At 40.1% G+C, this 14130-nt stretch overlaps 2 protein-coding genes across 16 annotated transcripts in view; one reads left to right on the top strand and one right to left on the bottom strand.

Annotated features, from left to right (window-relative positions):
• The window catches only part of CCDC125 (coiled-coil domain containing 125), a 53860-nt gene extending 50146 nt beyond the window's left edge, over positions 1-3714 (top strand). For 8 of the 11 annotated variants that reach the window (XM_078004828.1, XM_078004826.1, XM_028849483.2 and 5 more), the window contains one exon: positions 1394-2173. In XM_078004828.1, the coding sequence (XP_077860954.1) occupies positions 1394-1699 (306 nt within the window). In that variant the 3' untranslated portion in view covers positions 1700-2173. Of the gene's footprint in view, positions 1-1393 lie in introns of all 11 variants that reach the window. The other 3 variants (XM_078004830.1, XM_015140177.3, XM_028849485.2) reach the window with 2 other exon arrangements.
• A 2778-nt stretch (positions 3715-6492) lies between these two features.
• The window catches only part of CDK7 (cyclin dependent kinase 7), a 50399-nt gene continuing 42761 nt past the window's right edge, over positions 6493-14130 (bottom strand). For 3 of the 5 annotated variants that reach the window (XM_015140172.3, XM_015140173.3, XM_078003860.1), the window contains 3 exons: positions 11519-11668; positions 7104-7251; positions 6493-6692 (listed from right to left, as the gene is read on the bottom strand). In XM_015140172.3, coding sequence (XP_014995658.1) covers positions 6664-6692; positions 7104-7251; positions 11519-11668 — 327 coding nt within the window. In that variant the 3' untranslated portion in view covers positions 6493-6663. 5 annotated transcript variants of the gene reach the window in all.

The raw sequence follows: 14130 nt of genomic DNA, 5'->3' as shown, positions 1-14130 counted from the left end.
GCTTCCTGTTCATTCAACTCTTTCTCTCTCGACCTGCACTTGCCTTCTATGCCCTTTTCCCAGTTGGAATACCAGACTCCACCTTCATGATCTTTATCTCCTTCAGCTCCTCTTTTCCCATCATCCATATTCTGTGCAGGTTTAAAGGCTCCATCTCGGAAAACAGGGGGTTCCTGTGGTTAACTCCAGCTAGCTTGGCCGTCTGCATTTATATATATACAGTTTGTGACAAGAGTGCCTGTTTATTGAGGTATTTTTAAAGTGTTCAAGGTATTTCCTCACACATTATATCCTTTAATCATCACCACAATCCGTCCTGAAATCATTCCTGCTACCCACATTCCACAGATGACTCGACTAAGAACTGAGACTCAGGTTATATGAACATACTTATCTCTAGACTGTTCTTTATTTCCATACAAATATATGAAAGCAATTTTATATACAAATAACTTCAACATTCTTTTATAAATATACACGCTGATATATTTTTTATATGTTGATATCTATCTATATGTACATGCTTCATATAGATCTATATTTTCCCTTCATTTCCAGATGACTTGCAAAATTTTCAATGCTGTCTTCTGTTCTTTTAAAAAATAATCGTTGGCACTGGGCGCGGTGGCTCACGCCTGTAATCCCAGCACTTTGGGAAGCCGAGGCGGGTGGATCATGAGGTCAGGAGATTGAGACCATCCTGGCTAACACGGTGAAACCCCGTCTGTATTAAAAATACAAAAAATTGGCCAGGTGTGGTGGCTGGCACCTGTAGTCCCAGCTACTTGGGAGGCTGAGACAGGAGAATGGTGTGAACCTGGGAGGGCGGAGCTTGCAGTGAGCCAAGATCGCGCTACTGCACTCCAACCTGGGTGACAGAGTCAGATTCCATCTCAAAAAAAAAAAAAAAAAAAAAAAAAATCGTCGGCCTGGCATGGTAGCACACATCTGTAATCCCAGCACTTTGGGAGGCCGAGGCGGGTGGATCACTTGAGGCCAGGAGTTCAAGACCAGCCTGACTCCATCTCTACTAAAAATACAAAAATTAGCCAGGTGTGGTGGTACACGCCTGTAGTCCCAGCTACTGTACTCGGGAGGCTGAGGTCCAAGAATCACTTGAGCCTGGGAGGCAGAGGCTGCAGTGAGCCAAGATGGCACCACTGCATCCAGCCTGGGCAACAGAGCCAGACTCTGTCTTAAAAAAAAAAAATCGTGAATAACATGTAGTATAATGTTTGGGGATCAGGTGATACCTAATTTATTCATACTGATGGACAGATCAATATGAATATTAGGGTTGAACATTTTGATAAGATAGTACAATACTCCTTTCTCTGAATATAGTCTGTGATTTATTGACTAACTTATACATGTTTAATTTCTGTGCATGCAGCTGAATGATAAAGAAGAAGCTTTGGCTCATCAAAGAAAAGTTAGTTACATGCTTGCTCGGGCACTGGAAGACAAGGACACTGCCTCAAAAGAGAATAAAGAAAAAAATCCTACAAAAGAGAATTTCCCTTTCAACAACCCCCGGCATAAGACTTCAGAATTCTCTGTCTTGGGTGATCCTGTACATTCAAGTGTCCACATTTCAAATTCTGTGGGCTGCATTTGTTCAATCCAGCACTCTCAAATAGATCCAAACTATAGAACTCTTAAAAGATCCCATTCTTTGCCATCAAATATCATATTTTAAAGACAAGCCAGTTGAAATTGGAACTGAGAGTTGTTTATATCAAGAGACTTTGAAAAATGATTCTGTAAATTTTGCTGCATCTTGAGAAGTTGTATGTTTCCTAGGCATTTCTAAATTTTAGGAGGTCGCTTAAGTATTTTCTACATTTTCTTTTTCTTCTTTTGAGATGGAGTCTCGCTCTGTCACCCAGGCTGGAGTGCAGTGGCGTGACTCGGTTCATTGCAACTTCTGCATCCCGATTCAAGCAATTCTCCTGCCTTAGCCTCTGGAGTAACTGGGATTACAGGCATGTGCCACCACGCCCAGCTAATTTTTGTATTTTTAGTAGACACGGGGTTTTACCATGTTGGCCAGACTGGTTTCAAACTCCTGACCTCAAGTGATCCACCTGCCTTGGCCTCCCAAAGTGCTGAGATTACAGGCGTGAGTCACTGCACCCAGCCTATTTTCTACAAGAAATTAGTATTCTGTGTTGACATTTTATTTATAAATTACATTACTGTATTTATTTTATTTACAAATTACATTACAGGCCGGGTGAGGTGGCTCATGCTTGTAATCTCAGCACTTTGGGAGGCTGAGGCAGGTGAGTCACCTGTGGTTGGAGTTCGAGACCAGCCTGACCAACATGGAGAAACCCCATGTCTACTAAAAATACAAAAAATTAGCTGGGCGTAGTGGCGCATGCCTGTAATCCTAGCTACTCTGGAGGCTGAGGCAAGATAATCACTTGAACCTGGGAGTGGTAGGGTATGGTGAGCCGAGATCGCGCCATTGCACTCCAGCCTGGGCAACAAGAATGAAACTCTGTCTCAAAGAAAACAAAAAAAATTACAGTGTTTGCCAACATCCTATAACAAAAAATGATTTTTGGGAAAAACAAAAAATTATTTACGTATTTTGATTGACTATAGGGATCTTGATTGGCTAAATCAACAATATAACAATGTATCTTAATGCTCTAAGAAGTAACAATACCTAGGAGTGACTGAATGTTAATTTTTGGAATACATTTATCTTATTTGCCTTTTTCGGTAATTTTCATTTACCATATAAAGTTTAGAAATAGCAATTTCCTTAACTTCAATAAGACAGTTATGATGGTGGCAGAGTATATTGAGTCATTGCCGGCTGCCTTCATGGCTTGTCAGGGTAGTAACATTTTGCAGCCAAATCTGCAGATTTGTAGCCAAGTCTACAAAGTACTTAACAGCTCTTTTCATTGCATCCTGTGAGATGGTTGTGATGTCCAGAAAATGGGGTCACAGGAATCTTAAGCTGCCTGAGCCAAGGTGATTTCTAGGAGTTTTTTCGTTTGTGGTGAGTTGGGGTGTGTGCAGTTGGGGTTTGTGTGTAGACAGGGTCCCACTGTGTTGCTCAGGCTGGCCCCAAACTCCTGGCCTCAAGGGATCCTCCTGCCTCAGCCTTTCAAAATGCTAGGATTAGATTACAGGCATAAACTACCACAACTCAATAAAAAAGTTTTAAAAAATTTACAAAGCTCGTATTTGATCCAGCTAGGATTTTACCCTGTACATTTGTATTTCTTGCAGGCTGGTGCACAGATATCTTAAATGGCTACTAATTGCTGCTCTGCATATGAAAACAAATGGCTATCAAGGCTGGAGGCAGTGGCTCACAGATCGGGTCTGAATCTCATGAGTCCAGACCAGTCCAGAGTTCAAGACCAGCCTGGGCAACATGGTGAAACCCCATCTATACAAAAACTCAGCAAGGCATGGTGGCATGCACCTGTTGTCCCAGCTACTCAGGAGGCTGAGGCAGGAGAATGATGGCATGAGCCCAGGAGCTTGAGGCTGCAGTGAGCTGTGATTGTGCCACTGCACTCCAGCCTGAGTGACAGAGTGAGACCCGTCTCCAAAAAAAAAAAAAAAAGGCCATCAATATAAAAATGTTCATCTAAACTACTGTACATCCATACAATGGAATACTCTACAAAATGGAGTGATCCATACGATACAGCAAATGAATAAAGCAAAATGCATGGGTTGACAGCTGTTGTGATACCTCAGTTCTCTTGTCTTCTTGGTTTAAAACAATTTAAACAAAAGACAGCAAAGGAGATGTGGCATAATTTATTGCAAGAGAAAGGAATATTTTGAAAGTTAGGTGCAGAATAGACAGTACACCTGAGAGAGAATTCAGGGCCAGCTGCTCATAAGGGTGAGACAGCATTGATTACTGCTGGAGAAACTCCCTTTATGGGAGTTTTGCATTGTTATTCATAAGGTGAGAAGAGGTGTTGCTAGTAATCATATCCTGGGTAGTCCTCTGCACAGGCGCAGTAGCTGTTCACGCTTGTTCATACATCACATGTCTCATTAGCATCTTAAATTTCCACCTAGAGGTGTGTTTTTTATTATTATAATGTGAAAAGGATCAGTTTGAGGACAGGTAAAATCAAAATGTGCATGCTACCTAGAAGGGAAAGTCCCTACTGAAGATAGCTTGCTTGAATGAGTTCAATTACAATGTGAATGCTGAGGTTTATTGTGTTGGCTGTACAGTCATGAGAACATGGTCATTTCCTTGACTACCTGATATAGTTTGGCTGTGTCCCCACCCAAGTCTCATTTTGGATTGTAATTCCCTAATCCCCCCATGTTGAAGGAGGGATTTGGTGGTAGGTGACTGGATCATGGGGTTGGTACCCCCCCCATGCTGGTCTCATGATTGTGAATTCTCATGAGATCCGATAGTTTTATACATGGTAGTCTCTCCCGCTGCCATGTAAAACGTGCCTGCTTCCCCTTCTGCCAAGACTGTAAGTTTCCTGAGGCCTCCCCAGCCATGTGGAACTGTGAGTCAATTAAACCTCTTTCCTTTATAAATTACTCAGTCTTGGGTAGTATCTTTATAGCAGTGTGAGAATGGACTAATACACTCCTATCCTGCCTCATGTGTTAAGACACATTTTATGAGTGTCCTCAGATGCCTTTGGCACTATTATCTCCCGGACCCTTAGCTGCTTGGCTGCTTCCCTCTTGGCAGTTCCCCGTCTACACACACACACACACACACACACACACACGAGGAAATCAGACAGATCTGAAGCACAAGTGGGTTTGATGCATTGCTGCTGGCTCATAGATGGTGAATGCCACAGGACAAAGGCATGGAAGCTTCCTTAAGCAACTGAGAGAGGCCCTGGGCTAACAGTCAAAGGGGAAATGGGGACAATGGAGCACAAGAATTATAAGAACTGCATGAGCGGCCGGGCGCGGTGGCTCCCGCTTGTAATCCCAGCACTCTGGGAGGCTGAGGCAGGCGGATCACAAGGTCAGGAGATTGAGACCATCCTGGCTAACATGGTGAAACCCTGTCTCTACTGAAAATACAAAAAATTAGCCAAGTGTGGTGGCAGGTGCCTGTAGTCCCAGCTACTCAGGAGGCTGAGGCAGGAAAATGGCGTGAACCCAGGAGGCAGAGCTTGCAGTGAGCCGAGATTGCGCCACTGTACTCCAGCCTGGGCAACAGAGTGAGACTCGTCTAAAAAAAAAAAAAAAACAAAAACAAAACTACATGAGCTTGGTAGCCCAGGGGCCTCCAAATAAAAGTATTATCTAAAACCTTGATTTTGGCCTTGTGGGACCCTAAGCAGGAAACACAGCTGAGCCAGATACATGACCTACAGAACTGTGAACTAATACATTTGTGTTACTTTAATTAGCTGGGCATAGTGGTACACATTTGTAATCCCAGCTACTTGGGAGGCTAAGGTGGGAGGATCGCTTGAACCCCAGGATTCGGAGGTTGCATTGAGCTGAGATTGCATCACTGACTCCAGCCTGGGCAACAGAGAAAGACTCTGTCTCATTAAAAAAAAAAAAATTAACCAGGCACGGTGGTGTGCACCTGTAGTCCCAGCTACTGGGGAGGCTGAGGTGGGAGGATGGCTTGAGCCCAGGAGTTCGAGGCTGCAGTGAGTCATGATTGTACTACTACACTCCAACCTGGGCAACAGAGTGAGACTATCTCACAAAAAAAGAAAGGAGAGAAGAGATTCTATTCATGTATATACAATTTTGAGACTCAAAACAATGCTGTACATTGTTATGCATCTCACTACATGCATTCTTACAGAATAGTAGCATAAAATCATGGAAAGATACATACCAATTTCACAGAGTCATTTCCCTTTGGGGAAAGTGAAAAAGAAAAAAATAGAAATAAAGAAGTATTAAGAGGGAACCTCTTGCCAGGTGCAGTGGCTCATGCCTGTAATCCCAGCACTTTGGGAAGCCGAGGTGGGCGGATCACTTGAGGTCAGGAATTTGCGGCCAGCCTGGTTTCACATGGTGAAACCCCATCTCTACTAAAAATAAAAATAAATTAGGCAGGTATAGTGGCGTGTGCCCATAATCCCAGCTACTTGGGAGGCTGAAGCAAGTGAATCGCTTGAACCTGGGAGGCAGAGTTTGCAGTGAGCCGGGATTGCGCCACTGCACTCCAACCCAAGTGACAGAGTGAGACTGTCCCCCGCCTCAGAAAAAAGGTTGGGAGGAATCTCAATTTTATCTGTAATGTTTTCTTTTTTCAGTACATTCTGTATACTAACATTTGTTCAGTTTGGGTAGTATTTACTACACCACTACTACATTTTTATTTTTAAACACTACGCATGCCACTACAGATTTGTGGTACTATAGGGGCCAGATCTTCAAAATAACTGGTAATAATTTTTATTAAGTTTTCCCTACTGCATTTTCAATTCTACATTTCAAGAGAATTGGACTTTTCTCACTTTTGCAGTCTAATCAGAAAAAACAGAATTTTTATTTTAAAATACATTTAATAAAAAAACCCCATAGTTTTACATATTTTACATGTGTAGAATATTTACAAACTCACTTCTACAGCATTTACTTAATGTTTACTATTTTTCCACTATTTGCCTTTTTTGGCTATTTCCTTCAGTAGGAAAATGTTGTCCAGTGTTCTCTTTAAAAAATTAGTTTCTTGGGCAATCCTCCTAGAAAGCAAAAAGAAAAAAAAAAAAAGAAGTTGTTCACATTTAACAAAGTTCACATTCTCATAGCAATTTTAACCAGTCACTGCATTCCAACTACATTATTTCACTGACACACTTTTCCAGTAGCACTTGTTAAACATTTAGCATGCAGTTCACAGAAGGAATTTATGAAGGGAACAAGGCACACATAGACAGTTCCCATAATTCTGAGGTATACACAAAAGTTGCTGAAGTGTTCTCAATGAAAGTAAACATACCTAAAACAGCACAGTCTCTCTATACAATTTAAATTTATAAAAATTAAACAGCTAGCAAGCCACATTTCTTTGCTGTTGTTCAGTCGCTAGCCATACATGGGCTATTTGGAGTTTTCTGAATTCATTTAATTTCTTATAAAAGTGGGAATTTTACCTTGTTCTAAGGCCTCTGTTCTTTTCCTTTTTGTCGCCAAAGCCGGATTTGATTGCTCCTTTAAGGTTTCCACTGGACAGTTTGGTCTTGGCAGCTGACATCCAGGTGTTGGCCCTGGCCGATTACTGAAATACTTCATTTTCAGTGCCTTTTAAAAGATACCAAAAGTAAGGTAGGTGAGTATCTGAAATGTGTGAAGGAAAATATTACCTTCAAGATTATAGGGAACATTAAAAATACTATGTGAACGCCCTCATTCCCAAAAACAAAACAAAATTAATGTCAAGTATTTGCAAATGCAAATTACTACATATAAACATCTAGGATCCTAAGATTGGCTGATACTTCCATTAAAAGACTGGCTGGGCGCAGTGGCTCACGCCTGTAATCCCAGCACCTTGGGAGGCCGAGGCAGGTGGATCGCATGAGGTCAGAAGTTCGAGATCAGCTTGGCCAACATGGCAAAACCCCATCTCTACTAAAAATACAAAAATAAGCCAGGCGTGGTGATGCATGTCTGTAGACCCCACTACTTGGGAGGCTGAGGCAGGAGAATTGCTTGAACCCAGAGGCGGAGGTTGCAGTGAGCCGAGATCACACCATTGTACTCCAGTCTGGGTAACAGAGCAAGGCTCCATCTCAAAAGAAAAAAAAAAAAAAGAAAAGAAAAGAAAAGAAAAAGAGACTCCCTTCTAATTTTTCCATAATTAAATAGCCTATACAGGCTGAATATCTCTTATCTGAAATGCTTAGGACCAGAAGTGCTTCAGATTTGGGATTGTGGAATATTTTCATATACATGACATACCTTGGGGATGGGAGCCAAGATTAAAAATGAAATTTATGTTTCATATACAGCTTATACATATAAACTGAAGGTAATTTTACACTTTTTTTTTTTTGGTCTTTTTTTTTTTTTTTTTTCCTTTTTGTGGAGAATGGGGTCTCATTATATTGCCCAGGCAGGTCTTGAACTCCTGGGCTCAAGCTATCCTCCCGCCTCTGCCTCCCTGAGAGCTGGGATTACAGGCGTGAGCCACTGTGCCTGGCTGAAGGTAATTTTATAAAATATTTTTAATTTGACAAAATTTTTAATTTTGTACATAAAACAAAGTTTGTGTAAATGTCCTTATGGGTAGAATTTTCCACTTGTGACATCATGTCAGCATTCCAAAAGCTTTGGATTTGAAGCATTTCAGATTTTGGATATTTGGATTAAGGATGCTCAACCAATACTAATTATGAGCTATCCTTAGTGAAATATTGTAATTTCCATTTTCTACATATTGAGCTGTACAGTTCAAAATGCAAAGAGAGAAACTTAAAAAGAACTTACAAGTTTGCCACACTCTCCATATATATTCAAATTCCAAGTCATGTAAAATACAAATTCTTTTTTTTTTTTTTTTTTTTTTTGAGACGGAGTCTCGCTCTGTCACCCAGGCTGGAGTGCAGTGGCCGGATCTCAGCTCACTGCAAGCTCCGCCTCCCGGGTTCACGCCATTCTCCTGCCTCAGCCTCCCGAGTAGCTGGGACTACAGGCGCCTGCCACCTCGCCCGGCTAAGTTTTTTTTGTATTTTTAGTAGAGACGGGGTTTCACTGTGTTAGCCAGGATGGTCTCGATCTCCTGACCTCGTGATCCACCCGTCTCGGCCTCCCAAAGTGCTGGGATTACAGGCTTGAGCCACCGCGCCCGGCCAATAAAATACAAATTCTTTAAAAATAAGAAAGACTTTTTAAAAAATACAGTAGGTTGGAACCAATGGATTCTAATTCAACAATCCATCGCAAATGGACAGAAATTTTACTTAGAAGGGCTTGTCCAAGATTATTTCTATTAATTACCAGGCCAATGTTCTATACTACATTTTCTCTTTTTTTCCTCCTAATATAGTGCTGTAGATATGACATTTTCTTGACTTGGGTCCACAATTCTGATAAAAATAATTATATCCTAAATGACAAGTTTGTCAGGTCATGTTTGTCTATTTTTTATTTTTTTATTTTTGGATACAGAGTCTCACCCTGTTGTCCAGGCTGGAGTGCAGTGGCATAATCTTGGCTCACTGCAACCTCCACCTCCCAGGTTTGCATGCTTGTCTATTTACATCAGCAGCATAGTGCTGTCCAGTGGCTACAATTATTTAAAATACTTCTGGCAGGGTGGGGTGGCTCATGCCTGTAATCCCAGCACTTTGGGAGGCCAAGGCGGATGGATCCCCTGAGGTCAGGAGTTTGAGAACAGCCTCGACAACATGGTGAAACACTGTCTTTACTAAAAATCCAAAAATTAGCCAGGCGTGGTGGTGTGCACCTGTAATCCCAGCTACTAGGGAGGCTGAGACAGGAGAATTGCTTGAACCTGGGAGGTAGAGGTTGCAGAGAGTCAAGATCGTGCCACTGCACTCCAGCCTGGGCGACAGAGCAAGACTTCATCTCAAAAATAAATACTTCCTTTAGGATAATCCTTTAAGAAAGATGAAGCCCAGATAAACTTTGCAAGCATTCCTCACGACCCCCAATATTATATTATTTGCAGTAATTTAGAGATTCCTTACTTCAACAGTTGCATTTTTATTTTTTATTTATTTATTTTTTGTAGAGATGATGTCTTGTCACATTGCCCAGGCTGGGCTCCAACTCCTGGGCTCAAGCTATCCTTGCTCCTTGACCTCCCAAAGTGCTGGAATTACAAGTGTGAGCCGCTGCGCCCGGCCTACAGCTGCATTTTTAAAGCATTACCTCTAAATCACAGCAATTCTATATGCAAATTAGGCTAATTCTGGGCTACATAAAGATCTAAGAAAGCACCTCATTCCAACTTTAATAAAGACATCCATGAAACAAAACTCACCTTAAAAACTTCATTCTAGGCCGGGCGCGGTGGCTCACGCCTGTAATCCCAGCACTTTGGGAGGCCGAGGCGGGCGGATCACAAGGTCAGAAGATCGAGACCACGGTGAAACCCCGTCTCTACTAAAAATACAAAAAATTAGCCGGGCGCAGTGGCGGGCGCCTGTAGTCCCAGCTACTCAGGAGGCTGAGGCAGGAGAATGGCGTAAACCCAGGAGGCGGAGCTTGCAGTGAGCCGAGATGGCGCCACTGCACTCCAGCCTGGGCGACAGAGCAAGACTCCGTCTCAAAAAACAAACAAAAAAAAAAACAAAAAACAAAAACAAAAAAAAAAACTTCATTCTATTAAAATACAACCCAAATATAACAACTAGTATTTTTCTGTTAAGTTTCAAACGATACTACCAATGAAAACAACTTTCTAGATAATTAAATGTGGTCTCAAGTTTATTATGATGGAAATAACATACATAGAAGAGTGAAAAGGCAACAAATTACTTGGTTGAAATTAGAAGAGTATGTGTACACGTGGACATAAAAATAATAAAGAAAAAATTTAAAAAAAGAAATTAGAAGAATAATTCTAATGGTAATACCCAGCATATACCTACCTACCTACCTATTCATCTATATCTATCTATCTATCTATCTATCTATCTATCTATCTATCTATCTATCTATCTATCCATCCATCCATTCATCTCCATATACATTCACATAGCACATATTGCTAAAAAGAGAAGACTTATACAAGCAAACACATTAAACAATGATTTTGTAGCCTGGAACAAACCTAAAGAGAAAAAAATCTATTTTGTATGCTTAATATTATTGTACATTAATATGTTTCCATAAAGACCTGTGACATTTCAGTTTGATTAGTCTCTCCCTTCATGAGGTAAAATCACAGCACTGTGTTGTACACTGCTCTGCCCTAAGTTATTCTAGGTCTTACAAATTTTTCGTGAGTTTGATTGTTATTTCCTTTAAACAGCAGTTAGTTTCAGTTTTTGTTTTATTTCAAATATTTTTCAAGCTTTTGTAAGCATACAGTTATATCTGACTATACATTTCCTCCCCATTACCATTTTCTGAATGTGAAAATGACCAGCATGCATACCTGGATTGCATTATAGAGGGAAGAAAAAATAAGCTGAACAAACTACTTTCAGCATGAGGCTTACTACAAGATTTAAATAAATTTGTAAGAGCTCAACTGAAATATACCAGTTTCTTAACAAATAAAAAGCCTTGGTTTTCTTTTCCCTTCTAGGTAAAGTATATACAAGCCAATTATATGAAACAGACATGTATTTATATGTTCCTAAGCAAGTGTAGTAAGTGTCAACTCTCCTGTATCTCTGTGTGCATATAATTTAATCTCAGTCTTAATAGTGTTTGTAGTTTGGAGAAAAGATACAAAGTTTGTTGTTTCTTAAAACAAAAACACATCTTTCCAGTATTTAAAAAATGTTAATTTTATGAAATTCTGTTTTTAATTAATGCTACAGTTAAGATTATTTTTATATTTCCTAGTATAAAAAGAGATACACTAAAATACCTGAGTGGCCGTAATTCGAGCACATGGATTAAATAAGAATAAGCCTTGTATGAGATCTAGTAAGTCGTCTCCTGCTGCACTGAAGATGTGATGCAACGGGATTCCAGGGAAACTCTTAAATGTCACATAATCTGGAAGACTACACATGTCCTGTAAAAATAATTTTATAATTCAAACTTAAGGATTGAAAGGCACATAGATCACAAATGAAATAAATCATTTTCAGGTAATATGATGGGTTTATATAGAAAATTCCAAGAAATCTATTAAAAAGTCCTAGAACTAGGCTGAAAAGGATATAAAATGAAAATTTAAAAATCAATTATAATTCTATATACTAGCAATGAATATGTGGACATCAAAATTAAAAACACAATACTATTTATAATCACCCCAAAAAGAAAAATGAAACAGGTGAAAAATATAACAAAACATGTATAGGTTAATATACTATAAGCTATACGATGCTGATGAAATTCATCAAAAGATCTCAATAAATGGTGAAACATACCATGTTCACATATTGGAATATTCAACAGAGGAAGGATGTTAATTATCCTCAAATTGGTTTGCAAGTTTAATATAATTTTTATCAAAATCCTAGCAAAATTATTTTAGATGTAAAACCAATTATTCTAAAATTTATATGGAAAGGCAAAGGACTACAGTAGCTAAAATGATTTTGAAAAAGAACAATAAAGTGGGAGGACTCATTTTACCTGATTTCAAGATTTAACATATAGCTACTTTGATTAAGACTGTGTTGTATTGGCAGAGAGAGAGAAATCCACACAAATTTGCCAAAGGGATTTTTGAAAAAAGTGAAAAACTAAATCAATGAAGAGACAGTCGTTTCAAGAAATGCTGCTGGAGCACTAGGACATACATGTGCAAAAATCTGAATTTGGCTGGGTATGGTGGCTCACGCTTGTAATCCCAGCACTTTGGGAGGCTGAGGCAGGAGGGTCACTTGAGCTCAGGAGTTCGAGACCAGTCTGGACAAGAAAGTGAGACCCCACTCCAGTCTGGGCAACAGAGTAAGACCGTCTCCAAAAAAAAAAAAAAACACAACAAAAACTGAACCTTGCCTTAAGTCTCATACATCATATAAAGGTAAACTCTAAACAGATCTTAGACTTAAGCGTAAAACTACAAAAAAAAGCTTGTAGAAAAAAAAATACAAAAAAAATTGTCACGGCCAAGGGCATAGTGGCTCATGCCCGTAATTCTAGCACTTTGGGAGGCCAAGGCGGGCAAACTGTTTGAGCTCACGAGTTTCAGACCAGCCTGGGCAACATGCAGAAACCCTATCTCTACAAAAAACACAAAAACTAGCTGGGCGTGGTGGTGCACGCCTACAGTCCCAGCTACTCAAGAGGCTGAGGTGGGAGGATGGCTTGAGCCCGGGAAGTGGAGGTTGCAGTGAGCTGAGATCACACCACTGCACTCCAGCCTGGGCAACAGAGCCAGATCTTGTCTTGGAAAAAAAAAAAAAAAAGAAAAAAAAATTGTCAAAAAATCTTTGCGGGGAGGCCGAGACGGGCGGATCACGAGGTCAGGAGATCGAGACCATCCTGGCTGACACGGTGAAACCCCGTCTCTACTAAAAAATACAAAATTTAGCCGGGCAAGGTGGCGCGCGCCTGTAGTCCCAGCTACTCGGGAGGCTGAGGCAGGAGAATGGCGTGAACCCGGGAGACGGAGCTTGCAGTGAGCTGAGATCCAGCCACTGCATTCCAGCCTGGGCGACAGAGCGCGACTCCGTCTCAAAAAAAAAAAAAAAAAAAAATCTTTGGGCTGGGCACAAGAGCTCTTTGACTTGACACCAAAAGGATGATCAATTAAAGAAAAAGTAACAAACCTGATTACAGTTTTGCAGAGGATGAAAAGGCAGCATGAGGGAAAACATCTGCAAACTACATATACTTTTTGGACTACTATCTAGAATACATGAAGAGCTCTCAATACTCAACAGTCAAAAATCAAAGAATCCAATCAGAAAATGGGGAAGAGACATTTAACTCAAGATGGCAAATAACCACAAGAAAAGATATTCAACACCATTAGCCATTAGGGCAGTGAAAATTAAAATCAAAATGAGCTATCATGACACACTCATTAGAATGCCTAAGATTAAAAAGTGACACCACTAAATGCTGGAGAGGATTCCAAGAAACTGGAGCATTCATTTACTGCTGGGGGAATGTAAAAGAGTATAGCTGCTCTGGAGTTTCACAGGTTATTTAAAAATTAATATGGAACTACCATATGATTCAAGAACTGAACTCCTGGGCATTTATCCCAGAGAAATAAAAATATATTCTTATATAAAAAACTGTACATAAATGTTCAGAGCAGTTTTATTGGTAATAGCCCCACACTGGAAACAACACAAATACAGATGTCCTTCAATGGGTGAACGGTTGAAGAAACTGTGAAATAAATCCACACAATACTCAGCAGTTAACAAAAGAGAGAGAGTATGAATTATTAACATGCAATGACCTGAATGAACTTCCATTTATGACGGCTATGAAAAAGTTAATCCCAAAAAGTTATGTATTGTGTGATTCTATTTATCCATTTACATAACATTCTTGAAATGACAAAAT

Source organism: Macaca mulatta, chromosome 6, assembly GCF_049350105.2.
Source record: "Macaca mulatta isolate MMU2019108-1 chromosome 6, T2T-MMU8v2.0, whole genome shotgun sequence".
Classification (NCBI taxonomy): Eukaryota; Metazoa; Chordata; class Mammalia; order Primates; family Cercopithecidae; genus Macaca; species Macaca mulatta.
This window is presented reverse-complemented; position numbering and strand designations above follow the sequence as displayed.